Source organism: Branchiostoma floridae, chromosome 8 (assembly GCF_000003815.2).
Source record: "Branchiostoma floridae strain S238N-H82 chromosome 8, Bfl_VNyyK, whole genome shotgun sequence".
In the NCBI taxonomy this organism is placed as follows: Eukaryota; Metazoa; Chordata; class Leptocardii; order Amphioxiformes; family Branchiostomatidae; genus Branchiostoma; species Branchiostoma floridae.
In genome coordinates, this window is record NC_049986.1 from 10,531,183 (window position 1) to 10,552,263 (window position 21,081).

At 40.2% G+C, this 21,081-nt stretch overlaps 1 protein-coding gene across 3 annotated transcripts in view; it reads right to left on the reverse strand.

Annotated features, from left to right (window-relative positions):
* Positions 1-310: 310 nt before the first annotated feature.
* Positions 311-21,081, reverse strand: part of LOC118421377 (leucine-rich repeat-containing protein 4C-like) — a 67,736-nt gene continuing 46,965 nt past the window's right edge. For 2 of the 3 annotated variants that reach the window (XM_035828639.1, XM_035828638.1), the window contains exons 2-3: positions 4,898-5,441; positions 311-4,188 (exon numbers count right to left, since the gene is read on the reverse strand). In XM_035828639.1, the coding sequence (XP_035684532.1) occupies positions 1,557-3,422 (1,866 nt within the window). In that variant the 5' untranslated portion in view covers positions 3,423-4,188; positions 4,898-5,441 and the 3' untranslated portion in view covers positions 311-1,556. Of the gene's footprint in view, positions 4,189-4,897; positions 6,020-21,081 lie in introns of those variants that run through there. The other variant, XM_035828640.1, reaches the window with a different exon arrangement.

Genomic DNA, 21,081 nt, shown 5'->3' on the forward strand with positions numbered 1-21,081 from the left:
CACCATTCTCTGGAGATTGATTTGCGTTGTCAGCTTTGCATTGCACTTTTTAGATATAGCATCATGTTCTTGATTAATTTTGCTGATCTATTTTGAACTCTTATATATGTTTTGGAGACGCCAAAGGATGTCATCCATAAATTCGAATCAGTGCCCTAGGCGAAATTCAATACGTTTGTACGCAGAAGGTATCGACTTTGACTTACTCCTGACGTCACACATCCCGAAGGTCTTTGCGCATCAGGAAACTTTGTCTATTCCCTGATTCAGTTAAATGGAATGTTAATGTTAAAATAAGAAAATAAATAAATAAACACACACATACCTTTTGTCAGTACCAAAACCTATTTATTTTGTAACAACCCCGTCTTTTATAGGATTTTTTCACAGAAAAGACAACTTTTTTACTAGTATTTAGGCTATATTACACTCTTTGTATTTTAGAATTGCAACTTCTTGATAGAAGTAGCGTTCACAACTTTTACAATTGACAAAGTAGACTTGCACAGTCGCAATTCTGCATAATTTCGGTAGATAGAATCAAAACATGCATTGAACAACTATAATATAACGAGAGCACCTCATAGAAATGCTTTTGTCATTATACCGTTAATCGTAAAGCATTCATGCCAACATCAGAACTAAAACAACGCAATTGTCACCCTCACCACACTTTATATGGTTATACAGAATGTTGTTTCCAAAGATTATTGCATTTGCATTTTATGTTTCAACGTTTCTTTAAAATATTTTTTCGTAATCTTATTTTTTTTCGAGACATTTCGAATGCAGTAAAAATTGAATTCTTGAGTAATAATAACAAATAACTTTGCATTGACACGATGATCGGGTAATGATGCTCATATACATGTAATTGTAAAAGAAATCCAGAAAAAAACAATGAATTGTATCTATTGTTTTTAGCAAGATTGCCTTCTTTATATACAGGTCGCTAGAGTTGACACGTTGTCTTTGTATTGGCCATGTTGGTATCATGTACAACAGTATTTCGATAGTAAGGCAATCTCTTAGTCATAAAAATCACACAACTGTATGACTTACAGATCATTTACAAAGTAAATATTACATGTTGTCTGTCACTTACACACTTTCGTCTGTTTTACAAACACCAAAAACATGACAATGCTACTATATACACGCAAATCATTTTGTAGTAATTTAATTCACAGCTAATTTTAGGATATTTTCAGCAAAGAAATATTTATGTGAGCTTCTTAGGTGGGCTTTTGGTGACCACAGGTTATAACGATGCTGTGACATTGTTTTGTCTACATAAGAATAATCTCGTTCACACTTCCGTGCACGCATGCGCGGTGACGGGGATTCTGGGTAGCATGTCAAAGGTTAAGGCCCCTGAGACATAAACATACACGTCTGGACATTGCTCTGAAAAGCGAGACAATGGTCGAACTGTTTATAAGTTAGGGGCTGTTTACACCTTTGACGTATTACCAAAAATTCTTGTCACCACGCATGCGTACTCAGAAGTACAAACAAGCTTATTGCTTAGCAACATGAGGAAGTAGAAAGAAATCTTATATCTCTGTCTCTACCTTAAGGCCGGAGAAGACGTCGGCTTCAGCCTTTAGGCCCGAATGTCTGGAGTCCTGATAGTGTTGGTTTGTGTAGATGCTAAACACATCAGGAGGGGGGATTTCATTTACATCGAGTTCCTCATCACTACGAAACGCCACGTAGCAGGACTCTCTTTCCGCCTTCTTTTTCTTCTTCTGCCTTCTCGCAAGTCTACGGGCTCTGCTCTTGCGAGCACCTATGACCGTACTCCAGATCAATATGCCCAGTACAACCACACCAACTATAGAACCGATGATGTATATTTTGTGATCACTTGTAGTGTTTGTTTCCGATCCATCTGTATCGTCAACCATCACATTGCCTCCGTTGTTGATAAGCGTGGGTCTCGTTTTGTCGTTTCTATTTTCCTTTTGCTTGGGTGTCTGTGAGGCGTCGTTAACGACCCAGGTATCTACGCTTTCCTCGCGAACTTTGCACTCCCCTAGATCTTTAGAATCATCGGTATCAGAGTTTGCTGCCCTTGACTGAAGACGGGCCATTCTTCCCGCAAGAGAGGTAACTCTCGCACTAGACGAGATTCGGCTGGACGAGATTCGGCCAGACGAGATTATGCGAGAGTTACTTTTACCGCACGCGTAGATACCAGAACCGTCCGTTGTAACGTCGGTGACATTGACACTGCCGTCACCGGAGATCTTCACACTCAGCTGGAATGACCCGGATCTAATCGTCGAGCCAGTTTTCCAAATCTGAGTGGTGTCACTTCCGGTAAGGCACTCCAAGTCTTTCTCACCTCCTTCCGTCATGTTGATCTTCAAGTTCGCGACCGTCGTCTTTCCTCCGGGACAAGAGAGACTCTCTTTTGTCAAGTTGACGAGTTGTTGTCCTCTGAGTCGGCGGGGACTGCTGCATTTGCCGCAGTCGTTGCAAGTCACGTTTCGCTCGCTGCTTCGAATCCACTCCAACATCCACGTCATGTCACAGCTGCAGTTCCAAGGATTGTGCTGGAGGTACATGTTCCTCAGAGAAGGAGTCATATCAAAAATACCTTCCGGCAGATAGGTCAAGGAGTTGTGGGACAAATTCAAGACCGTTAAAGACTTGAGGCCTTCAAAGGCGTTCACGTCTACGCTCGTTATACGACACGACACGAGCAACAATCTTTCTAACCTGTCCAGTCCACTGAATGACTTTTGGCTGATTGTTTTGAGAGAGTTTCCGGTCAGATCTAACTGTTCTAGGTTGCTCAGATGGGTAAGAAAAGGCACACTGGAGAGACTTGCTACCGCCATGTTCAAGTTCACCAAACTACTCAAACCGACAAACATGTTAACGGACGTTATCCTGAGTTCATGTAGTTCTCCAATGTCTAAATGCCTCAGGTTGGGAAGTTGTGAGAATGCGTAGTCGTCAAGACAGACGATTGGGTTCCCTCTCAGCCAAAGTTCTTCAAGATTGGTTACTGCACTGAATGTTCCTCTGGGGATGTACGTTAGCCTGTTGTTGTATAACTCCAATATGTGTAAATTCTTCAGACCGTTAAAAGCACCGTCTTCGATCCTCGTTATCAAGTTATCGCCAAGGTGAAGATTTTTCAAGTCCACGTAATCAGCAAACTGGTCTCTCTGTATTTTTGTAATGTTGTTACTCTGTAAGTTCAGGTACAAGACCGAGTCAGGGATTCCCCTCGGGATCTTCGTCAAACCTTTTCCGTTGCAGTGAACGTTTTCAAACGACCCGCTGCAGTTGCACAAGCGAGGGCATATGAGAGTTTCGACACATCCAAAGAGTGCGTACAAAGCTGCCATGGCGATACAGAATTTCTCACCGTTGTTAAATGATGCACGTACCTCGTTTAGTGCCATGATGTCTGCCTATGATGCTGTTTGAAAACAGGCCAACAGCCACTAGGTTTTCTGTGGCAATGAATGACTACTTTAGAACCAACATTGAAATACACACAAGCACGTTGGGAAGTCTTCCTTTGTCGTATCGCTGAGGAAATGATTCTTGTATCCATGGACTTTGTTTAGGTGCTGAGGAATAATCATTCGTTCCTCTCTCACCATCCAGAGCCGCTACGCCCTCTGCCAAGGTTACGATTCCCAGTCGCGAAGATCTTTTGTGTGTTTGCACACAGAATGGGAAGGTGGCGGCAACCCCGAGAAGACGCTAACTGGCAATCAAACGCAGGCTTGCCTCCCACGCACGCGTCTCCCCGGCGATGAGAAGATTACCTGGCGGGGTGCACGGGACCACAGTGCGTGCTACCAGTGTGCTTCAATCAGACCCGAATCACACAATTAGTCGGGGACATCTGCGGGCCCTCTGCCAACAAAGGATTCCGAAAACGAGAAGCAGCAGGATGTCGAACACCACAGGCTGTTCCTTTGAACTGTTAAGCATCCCAGAATTATGACGTGTAGCGGGGGACACGGAACCTCCACGTAATACGGCTCGGCTGATATTCCAAGTTATCTCATGGTCCCAGCTTAACGAGTAGGCATAGTCCTCCGAGGCGGTCACAACTACAGGCAACTACGCCCAGCACCTTTTGTTGAGTTCCAAGAATCTGGTTAATGCGTGTGTATAGGTCTCCTATGGGTAGATTAAGCCTCGTATAACCTGCCCCTGGAATGAGAAAAATGAACGCAGAATAGACTTGTGAGTTGTAATATTTCAGTTGCTAACCTCCTGTTGCGTTTGAATCACGATATGAGAAATAAAGAATTGCGTCGGGTGCTTCGCCAGCCAACAAAGATGATATGCTACACAGGTATTCTCTGAACGACCGTAACCGTGCCAAGTTCGCAATGGAAGGTGATTCCTAATCCATTCTCTTCAGCTACGCCAAGCGGAGAGGCGTTAGCATCCTACAACGTAAATTATAGCACGAATGTAAGGATAAAACATAGCCGAAAAGTCATTTCGTCCTGATGTATAGACCAGCTACTTCCATAGACGGGAAGATATCTAGCTATCGAGGTTCGTGTATTCAACATGTCAATAGCACTTTGTACCTGCACGTAGGTATGGCGCTACTGTTACCAGCTGAACCTTATCACAAGATAAGGATGCTTACAGAGTATTCAATACGCATCCGTCTTTCAAACTGATTACAAAATGTAGCTACTAATCTCTGAACGTACCTGGCCCTATTGAAGAGTGGTACACGGTTCCCTTGATTGCAATTGGTATTAATTGTAGACGGTTCTGAACGCAACAGCTTTTTGGAATGGTCGGCTATGGTACATATTCATACGCTACCGCTTTTGGTTTAATCATTATCTTAGGTGTAAAAACTCGTCGAGATACATTTTAGAAAAAAAGTGCAGCTTACCATGACGGTTGTCGTAGAGACCTTGTGTAGCAAAGGCGCCCGGAATTCGCTGCGTGAGCAATGTCCCGAATTTAGTGATGAATACTTGGTGGCTGTGTCGGCAGCGTGCTATCAATGGGTAATCCTATATCGTCTGTAGTTGACGGAAATGCAAATCGTCAGTTCATCAGAGGTATCGACTGTCCCAGCTGCCCTAGTCTCGTTAAGCCAGTTGATTAGTGGCAGTTTTAAGATATCATGTCTCGGCAGTCAGTTGTCCAGTAAGAAACGCCCGCTTGCATCTTCATCATTTGTTCCAGTAGGAGGAAAGGATCTCCTTTCGTCTGGTCTGGGCTAGGTGTCTTCCTTTATGTTCAGCCTTTCCGCCATGGTCATTCCTCATTCTGGGAGAGTTCGGCGCTTTTCCCCAGCGGTGGTGGGTCCGATTTTCACAGGGAGTGGACAGATCACCGGTCAGATTCGGAGCAATGGGTGTTCCTTGTTTTCGTCTGCTGCCGGACGATATGTGAAGCCTCCCTCAGCAACGATAGGCCGCAGGCCGGACCTGCATCGGGGGAAATGAGTACAGATGAGTTGCTCGCATAATCGACCAAAACAATCGGCTTTCTGATCTGCCGAGACCAGTTCTGTTAGTCTTCCAATAGCTTTAAATCCCCCTGGAGCATAATGACATAAGAGGACCTCTGAACCAAGAGATTAGACCGTAACAAGCATAAAAACGGACTTGTGTAACAGAGATACAGGATCCAGAAATTGGAAAATTCACCTCCCTCCCCCCTCTTTCCCCAACCGATATCGACAAAGCAAATCACTTATTTGGTATTGCCGTCCAGCAAAAGCTTATCGCGTCTCGTACAATTACTGGTTTGCTCCGCTAGAATGACAAATGCTTGTAGGCGGCTATTGCGATGGTATAATTCGTCTCTCAGTTTGGGGCTGGATCGATTTGTATGGTTAGACCACAGATCCTGATAGACCTTTCTCATCTGCATATCCGCCACCTTCCTAATTCATCCGTCCTATGCTTATAAACATCCTTCATAGGAGCACCGCATGAAGGGTGATAACGAGGGATGCATCTAACCTAGCACTTATGATTTTACAGATAACACCCAATTTAAATTTACATTAATTGTTTGCGTTCCTTGTTTAAAATTTTTTGCACATTTAGTTAAATCTTTGCAATCTTTTTAGCCATAACATACATAATTTACATTTGATATCCTTATCCTAATTTGGTTATTTTAAATATGAGTTTTATTTCCTATTTTTTGACATTATTGTTTTTTTTTCGTGTTTAGAATTTGGATGACTAAATATAGCTTTGTATTAGGCTTATTATGTGAACACTAAATTAATCTTTTCTTACAATATAAGTTGGTAAAATCTAAGTTGATTGATACAATTTGTTAAAGGGTGGTCATCTTATAAGCTTTACTAGCCTTATACCATCCTTATACAGTCGTTACTATTTTCAACCATTCTTTTTACTTATTATAATCTTTTCTTTGTGTCAAATAAAATGAATAGGTGTTCGTGCAACTGTTTGGTTCTCCCTGTTACATTGTGCCTGTAAATACTTGAAATAAAGAATAAAACAATGATAAACAATGAGATTACTGCTTTAAGTCATAATATACATTAAAGTATGCGTCCCAGCATGTTCTCATTCCTTTGTTCATTATACCCCAGGCTTAATGAAAATAACCCAGCATGGTTTCATTAAAAGCAACCTATATTTTACTTGATTGGCGTAAGTGCCTAATCTTGCACCTTAAAAAGCTCCCCTTCTAACGAACACGACGTAAATACCTTTCCGCCCCTTTTGTGGATTTGTTTTTGGTGGACAATCGATTGAAAAACACTCTCTCTGATAACGGGGCGAAAAGGTGTTAGGGCGTGAGATGTGAGCACAATACAAAATAGGGGCGGTTTCGCCTGTTTACCAAGATGAAAATTTCGGCGCAAATCTAAAAAAAGGAGATTATTGCCAATAAGAGAAATTATATTTTTGAAATTGGATAATGATACGTAAAAGTCAGGCTCCGGTGGTTCTTTGCATATGATTTATATCATACAAAGGTACGAAAAGCAAATTGATAAAAAAATAATACAATTATTTAAAGTAAACGCTTTTAGATCAGTTATTCTATTTCAAAGGCCTTGCCCAAGGGCCTATTTCAATATCTAACTGTAGGCCAATATGCAACCAAACATTTCGTAGTACGTTATAATGTTAATACAACTTAATGCTAAATGTTAAATTATCATTTTTGGTTATAAAAATGCATCACAAATATACGATACTTTATGTAAGGGATTATATACGGCGTTTAATTCATTGAGTGTAGAAGTTGACTCGCTCTAATGATTATATTCAGTGTTCGTACACTCTGCGGGATTGTAACAACGGCAGTAAAACGCACAGCACTACCTGATTAGCGAGAACGTCATTGTTAAGGTCCTTCGTGGTCTAACTCAATTAAGACAGGACAAAAACGACGACATTCTGCATGTGCACATGCCTGATATATGATATCAAATGCTTCGATGAAAAAGCATAAATAAAAGATTGATAACAATGACTCAAACGATAAACCATAAACTACTTTATGCTTTCAAACTCCCCTAGGTGCCTTTATGTAAAAAATAGTTGCACGGTATTCGGTTGAATAAAAGATCGTATCTCATATATTCTAATAATGCTTGGGGGTCATTATTAGACATAAACTAGACACGAGGTTTTATCAAATGAATAATAAGATAACCTTCCACGCTTTAGATAGAGTTAAACATCTTCAGTAAAATGTTATCTTAATTATTGATGTCTTTCGGATATCTTAGGTTAAGGTGCCGTCTCACTGCACTTGAGTCAAGCTTGCGTCACTGCAGGGTTCGTTCGCTGCGGCACTGTTTTGTTATTTTCTCCGATTTCTTATACTTTAGATTTTGCGTAATGCTTAAAATAGAAGACGACAAAATACACAAAAAGGAAGAAAATTTGTTTTTTATTATTTTTGAAATTGTTTGAGTATCTTTCGAACCCCGCAGTGACGCAAGCGTGACGCAAGTGCAGTGAGAGTGTACCTTAAGGCTGATCACTAAATGACGGGGGCAATTTACACAATGACCTACTTCGGTCGCCATGATTGATATTGTCGCCACTGTCCGTTGACCCGGAACTTCTTCAAAGGTCAAATGTGGGGCTTTCGGTTAGATTTATCGATACTTCCGGTAATGAACCCCAGATATGCAGAAATGAACTTCGTGGGAAGGGTTATTAAGATATTCAGCCTCAAGGGAGTCATCAACCTCCTCAAGTCGTTAACTTAATCTATGGTCTATGTATATCTTATCTATATCTTACAGGTATCATACGTATTCGTTTTTATACTCCTATTTGCATCACAAAATATGTCAGTGATTATCCACGCGTTATGAAATTATATGATCATTATTTGTTTTGTCTTGATTGAATGGAATTAGTTTGCATTTCATTCCTGTAGATATTAATACTTTATCAACAACTAGCCTACCAGTATAATACGATACCGTATAAAGCAAATTAACGTTAGATGATTTAAACATAGGCACGTTGTTACGGCTGAATGATCCATATGTTGGATTTGGCTACGTTTAAGGTATAGCATTTTGCAGACATAGACATACATTTCCTTTTTCAAAAGAACAACATAACAATCTTATTAATTTCTCGACTCCAATGGAGAAAAGATATGACATGAAAACATCATCATCAAACTTTCTTTCCCAAACTGTGAGTCGGTGCCACTTTGCATAAATCTCATGTCTGCTTCTTTAACACAGAAAGTAATTGTAGTGGTGCTTGTCTAATGAGAGCACGGGCACAATATGAACTAAAATGTAACGTGATGTATTCCGATTGAAAATGCTAATAGCTTCCATATCTTGATACACTGTGTTGTTTTTATTAGCTCATACTGTCAAATGCCCCAATTAATTAACAAGCCTAAAATACCATGATTAATTTCACTTCGCTGCAAGGGGACGTCGCAATATGCATGCCTTTAAATTTGATACAGCCCCCTTTGCCACTAAGCCTCAAGTCGCCGCAGTTAACATACAGATATTACCAAGAGCGACGTCTAACAACGCTCAGTGTGACCTCCTTGTGCCTTGGTGTAAGGCAGCCTTTCTGGAATCACAGATAAACCGTGACTTTTAAAATGAAGTCCTTTTCGTTTCGATAACCGGGTGTTAACCTCTGGTTCACTGGCGTCTCCGTGGAACGTGCTCAAAATAAGTAACGACCTATTAGAAAACTGTATCCCTGATCCAGGCTTCGGTGCAACAAGCTGTTGGACCGATATCGAACTCTAAATGGTATTGTTCAACTTCGGGAAAATAGGTCAGACAGTGAGAGTTTTTGTAAGGAAATAATCACTTGATGCCATCCGTATTACCCTCGCCAAGAAGGTTGTGCATTTGTAGTATTTTTTTCTGTGAAATAACTGTATAACTGGAGAAGGCCTGGATGAACTTTTATTGATATTTGGTAAGGGTATGTGTTGATTAAATGATAATGAGATAAACATATATCGATAAAAAAAGCATTTAATTTACAAGACCATTATTCATCAGGGAAACGCAATCCATGTGTAATTTGCTACGAGACTGAAGAAATATTTTTGCTATATTTTTTTTGTTATAGCGTATAAACAAGCAAACGAACAACGTTGGTTTGCATTTTTTCCCCCTATGATAAGATTTTGCATCTTTCTAATTCAACGTTTGGTGCAAAGAACAATAAACTTTGTGGTAAACGATACAAACGTTGCCGAAAAAAAAATTATAATTATACCTTATTACCCTATCATGTTGCTTATTTCAGTTTTGTCATCATAACTGCAAAGCAAAGAACGAAAGAAGAGTGGTACTCAGCTCTGGTATCAGGTAGCTACGACCAAAATTTGAGGAAAGTCACAAATCAAATTTGATGTTGGTAATCAATGAACCGAAGACCTAAGTTTTATTTGGTGGATTGAAATGGTATATACATATGATTGGTTGCTCAGCTAAGAACCTTATGTTTCTCTTGGTTAAGATCAAATTTAATAATAAATGTTGAGATCATACTGCATTCCCATACGGACTCATGCATAAGTAAAAATTCAAATAAAGCTAACCTTATTAGTCACAATGACATTATCTCTTTCCTCCAACCAGATGATGAAAATAACCTTATCTCACCTTAGAAATGAACTGAGGTATCCAAGTTACTAATTCCCCCAGTGAATCCATTTATCATCAATATATAATCGATTTTAACACTTACAATGACGGTACATACAAATACATAAATGAATATCGTTACTCCAGATATGTAATAGTTGTTGATACTCTCAACAGGTCAGAGTTGTCAATCTTCTGAGCTTATGTTTCTTTTCTAATTAAAGGAATATCCAATAGGATCACGTGTTGCTATTAATGAAATTACTTTGAATGATTTTGTTAGCGCAATAGTGACTGGGTTAATTGAGGGAGACACGCCATTCAATACGATTACGCCGAATCGGACTGAAATGACCCGCCTTGTGACTTTTGGGACTGATCTATTTGCCCTGAGGGTGAAACAAATGGGCTGGTAAGTCGAGGCAAGCTAGGCTCCTCGTCTGGAATTAGATTTCCTTCGTGAGCGAGGAGGTCCAGTCGTAAATTTGACATCTGATTGCATTTCTACCCACTGCAATTGATAAGAGGGTGTCATCGGAGTAAATTGTTTCTATCATTATGACAACTATCCCCTCCTCGGAGACGCATAATACATACAATGTGTGGAAGAAAGAGAAAGCCCCCTTTTTTTAACACAGACGCCGAGACTGGTGGCCGCCAAGCCAAAAAAAAAATCACCAGAATCTTCGCCGCAAGCTATTGGCCGATTTCAATGACGTCAATGTATACGTCTAAAGTAACAGATGTCATTTTGTACCATAAAGATTCTTTATCATCTGTAGATCAATTTGTAAAGGGGGCTGAGTACAAATGAAAGTGTTTCAAGATAGCGTTTCTCTCGGCAATGGATTACGTGTTGGAACAAAGACTTGAAGAGGTAAATTTAGGTTTATTCTCTTAATTATTTTGACGATACAACCGGGCAGTTCGTCGTTCAGTATAGATATACATATATGGTTGGTGTGGAAATCAATTTTTGTACATGATGCCACAGCTGATGGTCAAAGATAGCAATGAATGGGCCATTTCGTTCGGGGATTGAGCTTCCTATAGCCGTAATGTCAGCGTTGTCAATAAGATACAGCCACAAAAGAAAAGTTACCCGCCTTATGCCATGAGACACTGGCAACTGCCAATTCATGACTCTCTCCTCCTGTTAAATTTTCTTGGGCATTACAGAAATCGTTAATGTTGTCACAAAAAGATGAAGACTTATGTCTTGTTCCAATCGACTGGTCGGAACAGTGCGCATCAAACTCACTTAAAGTTTCGATTGCCGGAGCTATGTTGGCTAAAGTGTGTCTTTTCCTATTAGCCCGTCGCGTTAAGCGAACCGGGGCAGGCAGGAAGAGGTCAACAGCCTGAAACCTTCTTCAATTACTCTCTCTATAACCGCCACTTCCTTTAAACCAACTCATGATTAATGGCTATTCCTCCCAAAGATTTCCGTTTCTCGACCTTTGAACTGCGGAAATTGTCATTCCTTCCGCTGTTTCTATAGAATCTGATGAGTGGGATGGCGCTTCCTTCGTATCAGGGTCGGCTCCATCCGAGGAAGTTTCGATTCGCACCAGTCGATTCTGAACCCATCTTAGTGGCAAATAGCCGGGCCGCCATTAACGGTTGAGGAATCGATAGCAATCACACAACCATTGAGTGAGACGCTTCCTGCGTCTCCACACGACCCATTAACCATTGTTCAATCTAGTAAACCAATACAGCAGGGACCTGGCGTTAAATAGAGCACTGCTCGGTCGAAGGCACTTGGAGTGTTACAGATATATCATGTGATCACCTATACCAGTTTACCGGCTCCACTAGCTCGAGCTGGGTGGTGCCGGGCTCAGGCAAGGTCGATGATTAAAGAAGACTCATGACATGTCAATCACGATTAGTCGTGAAAGCCAAACCGTGTCAAATTGTCTCGATCTGGCGTTAAATGGTGCATTGGCTGGGCACGGATGAGTTTGGCGGAATGTTGAGCTGGAGAAGTTCTCACTGGCTAGCTTTTTTCAAACATTTATTGTCCGCTACTCAAGCAACCGGATTCAATTTTGATGAGGGCATGGTATAACCCAATTTGTAACAAAAGTGAGACAAGGTCGAGATTTTATAGAATGTGCCTACGTAAGTTTTGTCTTCGCTAACTGCTATTTGGCGTATTTTAATACCAGTGAATATCTACCCTCATCGACGTTGCACCAGTACGTTTTGCAAATGGAATAAGATGGATACTTGAACTTGATCTTAGGTCAGATCATTTGCACATGCTAGTTGAAAATGTTGAACACACACAATTTTTATTGCCATTGAATCACAAATTGCATTCGTTGTTTTTTTATATCTGTATCACATGTAAAGTTACTTACGTGCAATTAGTTTTTTTTGCCTTTTTTGTAATAATGTTTTATGTCTATCTTAACTGTTGTTTAGCAAAATCACCAGTGCATTACTTAGCCTTCAGACGTAACTGACGAAAGTTCCAATCCTTAGCCTATAATCAAAAGTTTCACCCCCTAGTGCACAACCTCTGGTGCACAATGGGATACACCGACAACAGTCTTCCACACTATATAATACGCCACAAAATTGACATGTTGCACACGTATAGCCAGCTGCAGGCTAACTTTGCATTACGGCGATGACCCTGGTCTTTTGTCCGCCAATCATTGTCTCCCCTCAAGCAATCCGATCATGTCAAGTACTGACGTCATGTAGGTTGGGGCCTTTCATATGCTAGCTCACGAGATAGGAGTACAATGTGACGAGGCAATGAAGAGGTGTCTACTGAAAGTCACAAATGGTTAACTCTCCTTGGTGACCTGTCTTCCCTTCTAGGACAAAAAGAAAACTTTTAGGCTAATTCTTAAATGTCTATTATACTTCAGGGAAGCCCACTGTTTATCAGAAAATCTAAAAAGAATTATATTGTCTGTGACCAAGAATGTTATCACCACTACAACGCGTTTTAATCACTGTTTTGCTAGACGGTCACATTTAGTGTGTACTCATATACTCTCTTATATTTTGCCATTGAATTGGGATCTAACTTACAGATTATGAAACCGATTTCTTATATTAACAATAATTCCATAAGAAATGAAGATATTTTTACATCTCATCATTATCATGCATCTACTAGATTATTTTTTAGTTTAATGTCCATTCCAGGTTATATCAATTTCAGCACATATATCTTTAATTATCTACTAATAGTGGTTGGGCTTATACAGGTCTGTTAACCCGAGTGCGCCATCACAATGTCTACAATTGTTTAATATACATTTGAATAAGAATGTTTTTCAACATTTCCATCCTGAACGGTGCGACTTACAGAATGGCTTTCGCTTTTTTCCAAGACATTGTTTCACTGTTTCAATACATTGGCCGCTTTAAAGATTTAGTGCCGGTATGGTACTTTATCGAAAAATGCATAAAGAAGTCCAAAAATGACAACATTTTACATAAAAAATTAAAGTAATACCTCTGTAGGCACCCAGTTAACTTAGTTGAATTTGTTTTGATAAGTTGCTACAATTTTAATTATACTTTAATTCGAGCTCACTCTTTTGTCGGTGGTGGTTATTATCGTTACAAATCGATCGGAATCAAATGACCTAGTCCTGATTGCAACCTGACCTAAAAATAGCGTTGCCTTAATCTTCTTTTGTCACTTATCGATGATCAAAACGTTTTTTGCCACTTATCTTTGTTGCATTAAAGCTAAAATAGCTTCTCAGTTAAACTTATCAGTAAGAGAAATTTAAAATAATTCTTTTACAGGTATTGGGCCTCTAACAGAAATCATCGGAAATCGATCTTATGCTTTTTTGCCAAGTTTTGTAACTTTAAAGCTGGGGGCATTAACCATGACAAAAATGCACAAGCAATTTGGTAGAGCTATAGTAGTATTATATTAGTACTGTTTAATTCATCCAAAAAGTTAAGACCTTATTCATTTATGTGCCAACCGACTATATTGTGAGGAACATATATCGAACACTTGTGACGTTTCGCCAAAAAGCAGCTTCTTAAGCAGCTAGATAAGATTTTGAAAACGGCCAGACGTTTTAGATAGCATCCGACTATTATTCGTCAGTGAAACGAAAGACATATGGGGAAACTGAGTAACTGCTTTTGGCCATATCGTGCTACCTGGATCTGTTACATTCAACGACATAATTGTGAAGGTTTTTCAAATCTGTTATAGCTTTCCTAACATGTAGTATACAGTTGCCGTTGAAGATCGTTCCGATTAAATGTTGCAATGATTTGGCATAATTTATACTGTCAACTCATTCCCCTTTCCGTAGGTTTAGATCTTTAAGCTACTGTTTTAGCTTGACTTGTACATCGTAAAAATAAAGCAATAAGTAGAGAGCAACTCAAAGTCACGAACATTTGAAAAGGGTAATTGAGTCTCATGGCCCACAGGGGTACTATGAACTTGAGTTTATGTCATTTGATACCCCCACAAACATGTCAAAACTAGTGTTACTAGATGTCACCCAGTTTACCATAAACCTCTTTAAAAGCGTAACATTAATTCAGCGTCATAAAAGATTATATTTGCACAATGGGACCGGTGTAAAAAGCATTATAATTTTTTTTATATAAAGACCCCAATTAGAGTCCTTTAAGTGGTCAAGAAGGTCTTAAAGTAAAACATGATCATTAAATAGCCCCGTGCAATACATAATAATTTCATGATATGAGACCCATTTGGAACTATCCTGATATGCGACATATACATTTGTTGCCAACTGAAATAAAGCTGTACCTTGCTTTAGCTTTCTGATTCTTGACGATACGTAGTAATGAAAATTACATTTTTTTTTCACAAAATAAAAGAAGTCACCTTCATCATCATCATCATCGGTCGACATATGATCACACATGTTCGCACATGTTTATACACGGCGGGTTATACCGCCCCTTTCAGGGTAACAATTACCCTTTCGCTGGCTAATTACAAGACGGGGGCACATTAAACTTACAGATTTACTTCATTTGGTTTAGTTTCTTTAGTCAGCATATAACACAAGCTTCAAACTCTTGATAGGTATTTATTCAGCACCAAGGTCGGTTCAAGCCATGTTTACATATTGAGGCATCAGACAAATCTATTTTGACGTCAAACTTATGCGTTATAAGAGCACTCCTATCTCCTGTATTTAGCATGCTTAAGTTGCAGTCTGGCGTTAAATTAAAGTCGAGATCATGAAAAATCATTTTATATTTGACGCAGTAATACCAGACCTAATGGCTCACGCGGATGTCACGGTCGTGTCAAGGCGTTACACGTTATTTTCATTAATCGTTTTAAGGGGCACGTGGCTTATGGTATTGACTTTCACACGTTTCTGCCCAACAAGATAATTCCCATCTGAGAAGGCTTGTCGTTAGGCTCGATAGCGTTCGGCTGATATGGCGACGTAAGATCCATATCTTATTATACCTCCGTCTTTTTCCCCGAGATGAAATTCATGAAACTCGTGCCAACACCGAAGTTGGAGCACCCCAGGGGCGCGACTTCCGCTGACCTTCCGGAAATGAATGTTGACGGGTCAAGCTTTCCACCGAATGAAAACGTCGACACGGTCACCCGTCATGTCAACAAATCAAAAAAGGTAGAGAGTGTGAGGAAAAAAAGTGAGCACATTATACGCAAGGGTCGCATCAGGATCAATCCAAGCGAACCTAACCCCCGCTTGCAATATTGGATCCCAAAACCTTTCACATTTATCTTGGCCGGTTCTAATATCTCCCTTAAGCCTGCCAAGGTTGTATGCAGTTTGGCTGAAAGTGGGCGAAGCGTGCATAATTTGGTGCTCACTAGACGCAGTTATAACGTCTATGTAGCGCTTTAATAATTACTCGTTGCAGATTCATGGAGGACATTTCGGAAGAATCGATCGAAGCGGAATAGCGGGCGCCGTGCCACGACTCGCTGAAGAATTTTTTTACGACGCCTGTATATCCAGTGCGTAACCATGTAGAAAGTGTCTTTGCCCGTTAGGATAAATCTCCGAATATGCGTGCTTTATGTCTGGGACTTTCACAGGCGGTTAGAACATTTTGTGTGGAGCAATGGTTGTGGCACGTATTCATTGCTTCTGTCGTTCTCCATTGAAAACAAACTGCCACTAAATTTTGAAATCTGGTTATAAAGAAAGTCTGTGGCAATGGCGTAATCAACAAATGGTTGCACTTGCAAGTGACAAATATAATAAGCCCAATTTCTATACCATTTACATTATCCTTCTAATATTAACTGGTCAGTTTTTTTTATATTCTACTAAACCTTGAAATGGCCATAAGATAGATTTTGAGCAGATTTTAAGGTACCATTTGATAGATGTTATCGTGGTGATGAAGAGCGGTCCATAGCGATAGCTGTAGCATAATTTATTCTTTCTAAGTCAGAAACATCAAGTTTAGGTAAGCTTGATTTCACTGACTTTACAGGCAGAGCAGAGGTTACGAATGCTGCTCGGGAGATTCCCCACCCGTTCTCTACCCCCTCTAACTTAGCAGAGGACCAATCGAAAACTCATGTCAAATTTCTAATCGTATATTTACATTTGCGTTTTCCAGTCCGCAGTTTTCTTCTAGTTGACTGCAGTGTTGAATATTCAGTTCGTCAGATTTGCATATTTTATAATGCTAATATAATCTACTGGATATCGTGGTAAATACAATTTACTCCTGAAATTGTGGATCATTGAATGATTAGATGATTACCAATAGTTGTGTGACCTCGGATGCCTGCCTAAACGAGATGTGACGTCATCACCTAATTGAGAGGATATATTGGCGGGCGACAAGAGGTCATTTTTTGTAAATATTATTAGAATGATGCATGCACTTCAACTTCTTTCGTATATTTGTTTTTGACTTCGTATTTCAACTCCTTGTTGCCGTTCAAGAATACCAAGGTGGTAGACCTTAGTATTAACTTTATTTCCAACAAAATTGTCTGAAGGATTAAGAAGAAGACAGTAGCAAACTCCTAGGCAATTGCGACACCACGACAGATTTTTTTAAGAAAGCAGAAATGGGTTGACTGTGAAAAATAGAGTTTAAAGCGATATGATCTTCAATGACAGGGTGGGCAAATCGGCAGGGAAATAGATGGATACCATATAATTGCTATGTGTTTGATAAAGGAAAAGGTAATATAAAACAGGAAAGATGAGTTTCAAGTGCGTGGTTATCCTAATAGGCAGTGTTTCCTATCTGACCACACGTAATTATAGATCCGCAGCATAACATACCCACCAAGACAGGGCCTAGCCCATAAAACGGCTTTCTTGATAACAAATCCTAATTGGTTTAACACGGCCTGTGCAAACAGTCTGCCTGGATTACACTAGACGTCGATAAACTGGACAGGTCGTATCATGAAAATAAATCATAATTAGACACAAAGATTGTAAATAAATGACACGTTATGGTAACTGAATTACACACGATCACGCCTTAGTATTCGTGGGCGACGTAAACGAATTTTGATTGTATCTAAACCAAAGAAGTGACTAATCTCTTGGCATCAATTGCTTCGAAATTAGAATTTGAAGTGGTTCCGAATGAATTGCCTTGAGAATATGATGGATAACAAGACTGGTAACCACACGCATGCATCATGACGAATCAGTTGATTGCTCTGCATATATTAGGCAGGATATATAACGGAAGTAATGCAGCTGAACGTAGAAATCTTACGTTCCATCACTGTCCATGGCTCCCTATGTTTCTCGGCTTAGGTAATGCTGTGCACAGCACGGATAATTTCTCTAAGTGCCTCCCTAGCGACTAAGATAAGCATACAATGAATCAACCGTTATCCACTAATAGAACATAAAAACTATATCTTCTAACGCATCTACCTCGTGAAGCAGTGTGTGGTAGACTTTCGTTGTCCAAACTTTGTATTAGCAACACTAACGGTGTTGAATATTGTCTCTGATGAATACGTGCACATTATGGGATTGCCGTAACAAAGAGAAGAAGCTCCAATATGTGCTGCATGAGATTCCCCAGGTGTTGTCTTGTCTGAAACACATCTACCCAAGGCAGCATGCGGTAAGCTTTCTTTCTGAAACCTTTTTGTCCAAACTGTCTAAACTGTCAAATGTTTCTGGCAACTTTGAGAGCGCAGTGATTTATCAGTGACATAGAAAGAAAGAAAGAAAGAAAGCTCCTGCTGTTGGGTGGGACAGTATGTACCTAAAGCTGTCTTGTTTTGCTGACACTGGAAGAAATGGGTTCAAATGCAGTCAAATCCGGGCCGTTATCTTTCCGTATCCTTGAAGGATACGATCGTTTACGGACAGATGCGAGCGGAATCTGTTACGGATCCGAAATTTCGGATTTTCTCGAATCCGGACTAATTAAACACGGAAAAATACGAAATCCGTATTTTTGGCAAATACGGTAGTGGATCCCATTGGTATTTTTTCGTATCCTTACCGCGGAGAACACGTCGAAACTTCGGTATTTTTCCGTATACTAACCAAATCCCAAACGTATTTGCTACGTATACGTAGATACGAAATTCGGACTTTCTCGGATTCTAACCAAATCCGAAAGCTGTATCCGCCCGTATTTTGGATACGTTTATGCAGATACGAAATGCGGATTTTCCCGGATCCTAACCAAATCCGAAAGCTGTATCCCCCGTATTTTGTCTAAGTTTAGATAGTACATACCTACGGAACAATTCAGATTTCGGATTTTCTTGAATGGGATCCAAGAAAAGTATACGTAGCAAATAAGTGGGAATACAGGTTTCGCATTTGGTTGGATCGGAACTATCCATATACTCTTATATCCAGGTATATAATTTTGCGGCCTTTTATTCAAAACTTGTAGTTAACGTCGATGGCATTGGGATCAATCGCAGTGACTGTGCAATTTCAAAATGATTCACGATTCTGTGCTGTGTCCAACCAATTGGTCCAACTCAGACTCCATTGTCCAGCGACACTCCGGGTCCGGGACCAGGGGTAGTTATTAAAAAGAGCACACGGTTCCAACAGGCTACGGAAGGAGGAATAATCCGCTGAGATTTGCGCAGTCCGATCCATATGACTTGTGTTGGATAGGTCGCAAAGTTTGTTCACCTTGCAATCTCGGCTCAAAGTGAATTTACCATTCCGTGACCTTGCACAAATCTCCAACATAATCCGCCTCATCAACTTTGTACAGAATCCAGGCATCCTAGCGCATATAGCTTGGCGTTCTTTGGGTCGGCGGGGTCCCAGCTGGAAAGCAAAGTCCCGACCAGAACTTCAGAGGTAAAACAGGTCCAAACTTTCTCCATTTCTTCTCCTCTCGCAACAGAGGCCCGGAAAATGCTTGCTTCGTCTCGCATAACGGTACATTTGAAATCCCCAGACTTGCCTGTTATTGGATACTCCCTGTCACATGACTCTCATCTGGCCCGAACGGAGACCTGCCCCCCGTTGGTGCTGATTGCTTGTTTACCAATTAACACCGAATAAATTTACATTTAAAAAGCACAGTGGCTGTGACACGCATTTGACCCGGACAAAACACATGAAACAAGCAACAAGTTACTATTATTTTACCAGATCGACGCTGAATGGCCGGGAGAAGTGTATTAAACCGTTCGATAGGCGCAGGCAGAATTTCTGTTAGGACGCCTTTCTAAAGATTCTACTTGTCACTTGTAGCTTTGATACAATTAAACACTCGAATCCTGTGTATTTTGTTATATTTCATTTAGCCATTTATAGCCTTTCTACAGCGTACGGATGGGTACGGATCCCGGCAGATACCAAGGTATCCGTCAAATCTCTCAAATGTGGATGCGGAAGATTCCGAACAAATACGAACGAATCCCAGATTCTAAAGGATACGCCAAAGTACCGAACAGATGCGACACTGTATCTGCTGGAATTATAACACACAAGGAATACGCTGTCGTATATACATGGATCCCTGGCTGTCAACGAACATGGAAATGCTCTTTTTGGGTCAGGAGAGCAAATTAATAGTTTTCAACAAACAAGGTGTATGTCTGATGTCGAGGAACCGTTCCGCATGCAATAAAGTTGGTTTGGAGGAAATCGGACATTGTTTCGCGAAACCTGAATTTTTGGTGAAAAATGCTCTTTTTGGCTCAGTGGAGGAAATTACCATTTGTCGACAAAAAATGTGTATGTCTGATGTCGAGGAACCATTCCGCATGCAATAAAGTTGGTTTCGAGGAAATCGGACATTGTTTCGCGAAACCTGAATTTTTTGTGAAAAATGCTCTTTTTGGCTCAGCAGAGGAAATTACCATTTGTCGACAAAAAATGTGTATGTCTGATGTCGAGGAACCATTCCGCATGCAATAAAGTTGGTTTCGAGGAAATCGGACATTGTTTCGCGAAACCTGAATTTTTTGTGAAAAATGCTCTTTTTGGCTCAGCAGAGCAAATTACCATTTTTCGACAAAAAATGTGTATGTCTGATGTCGAGGAACCGTTCCGCATGCAATAAAGTTGGTTTGGAGGAAATCGGACATTGTTTCGCGAAACCTGAATTTTATGTGAAAAATGCTCTTTTTGGCTCAGCAGAGGAAATTACCATTTGTCGACAAAAAATGTGTATGTCTGATGTCGAGGAACCATTCCGCATGCAATAAAGTTGGTTTGGAGGAAATCGGACATTGTTTCGCGAAACCTGAATTTTTGGTGAAAAATGCTCTTTTTGGCTCAGTGGAGGAAATTACCATTTTTCGACAAAAAATGTGTATGTCTGATGTCGAGGAACCATTCCGCATGCAATAAAGTTGGTTTCGAGGAAATCGGACATTGTTCGCGAAACCTGAATTTTTTGTGAAAAATGCTCTTTTTGGCTCAGCAGAGGAAATTACCATTTGTCGACAAAAAATGTGTATGTCTGATGTCGAGGAACCATTCCGCATGCAATAAAGTTGGTTTCGAGGAAATCGGACATTG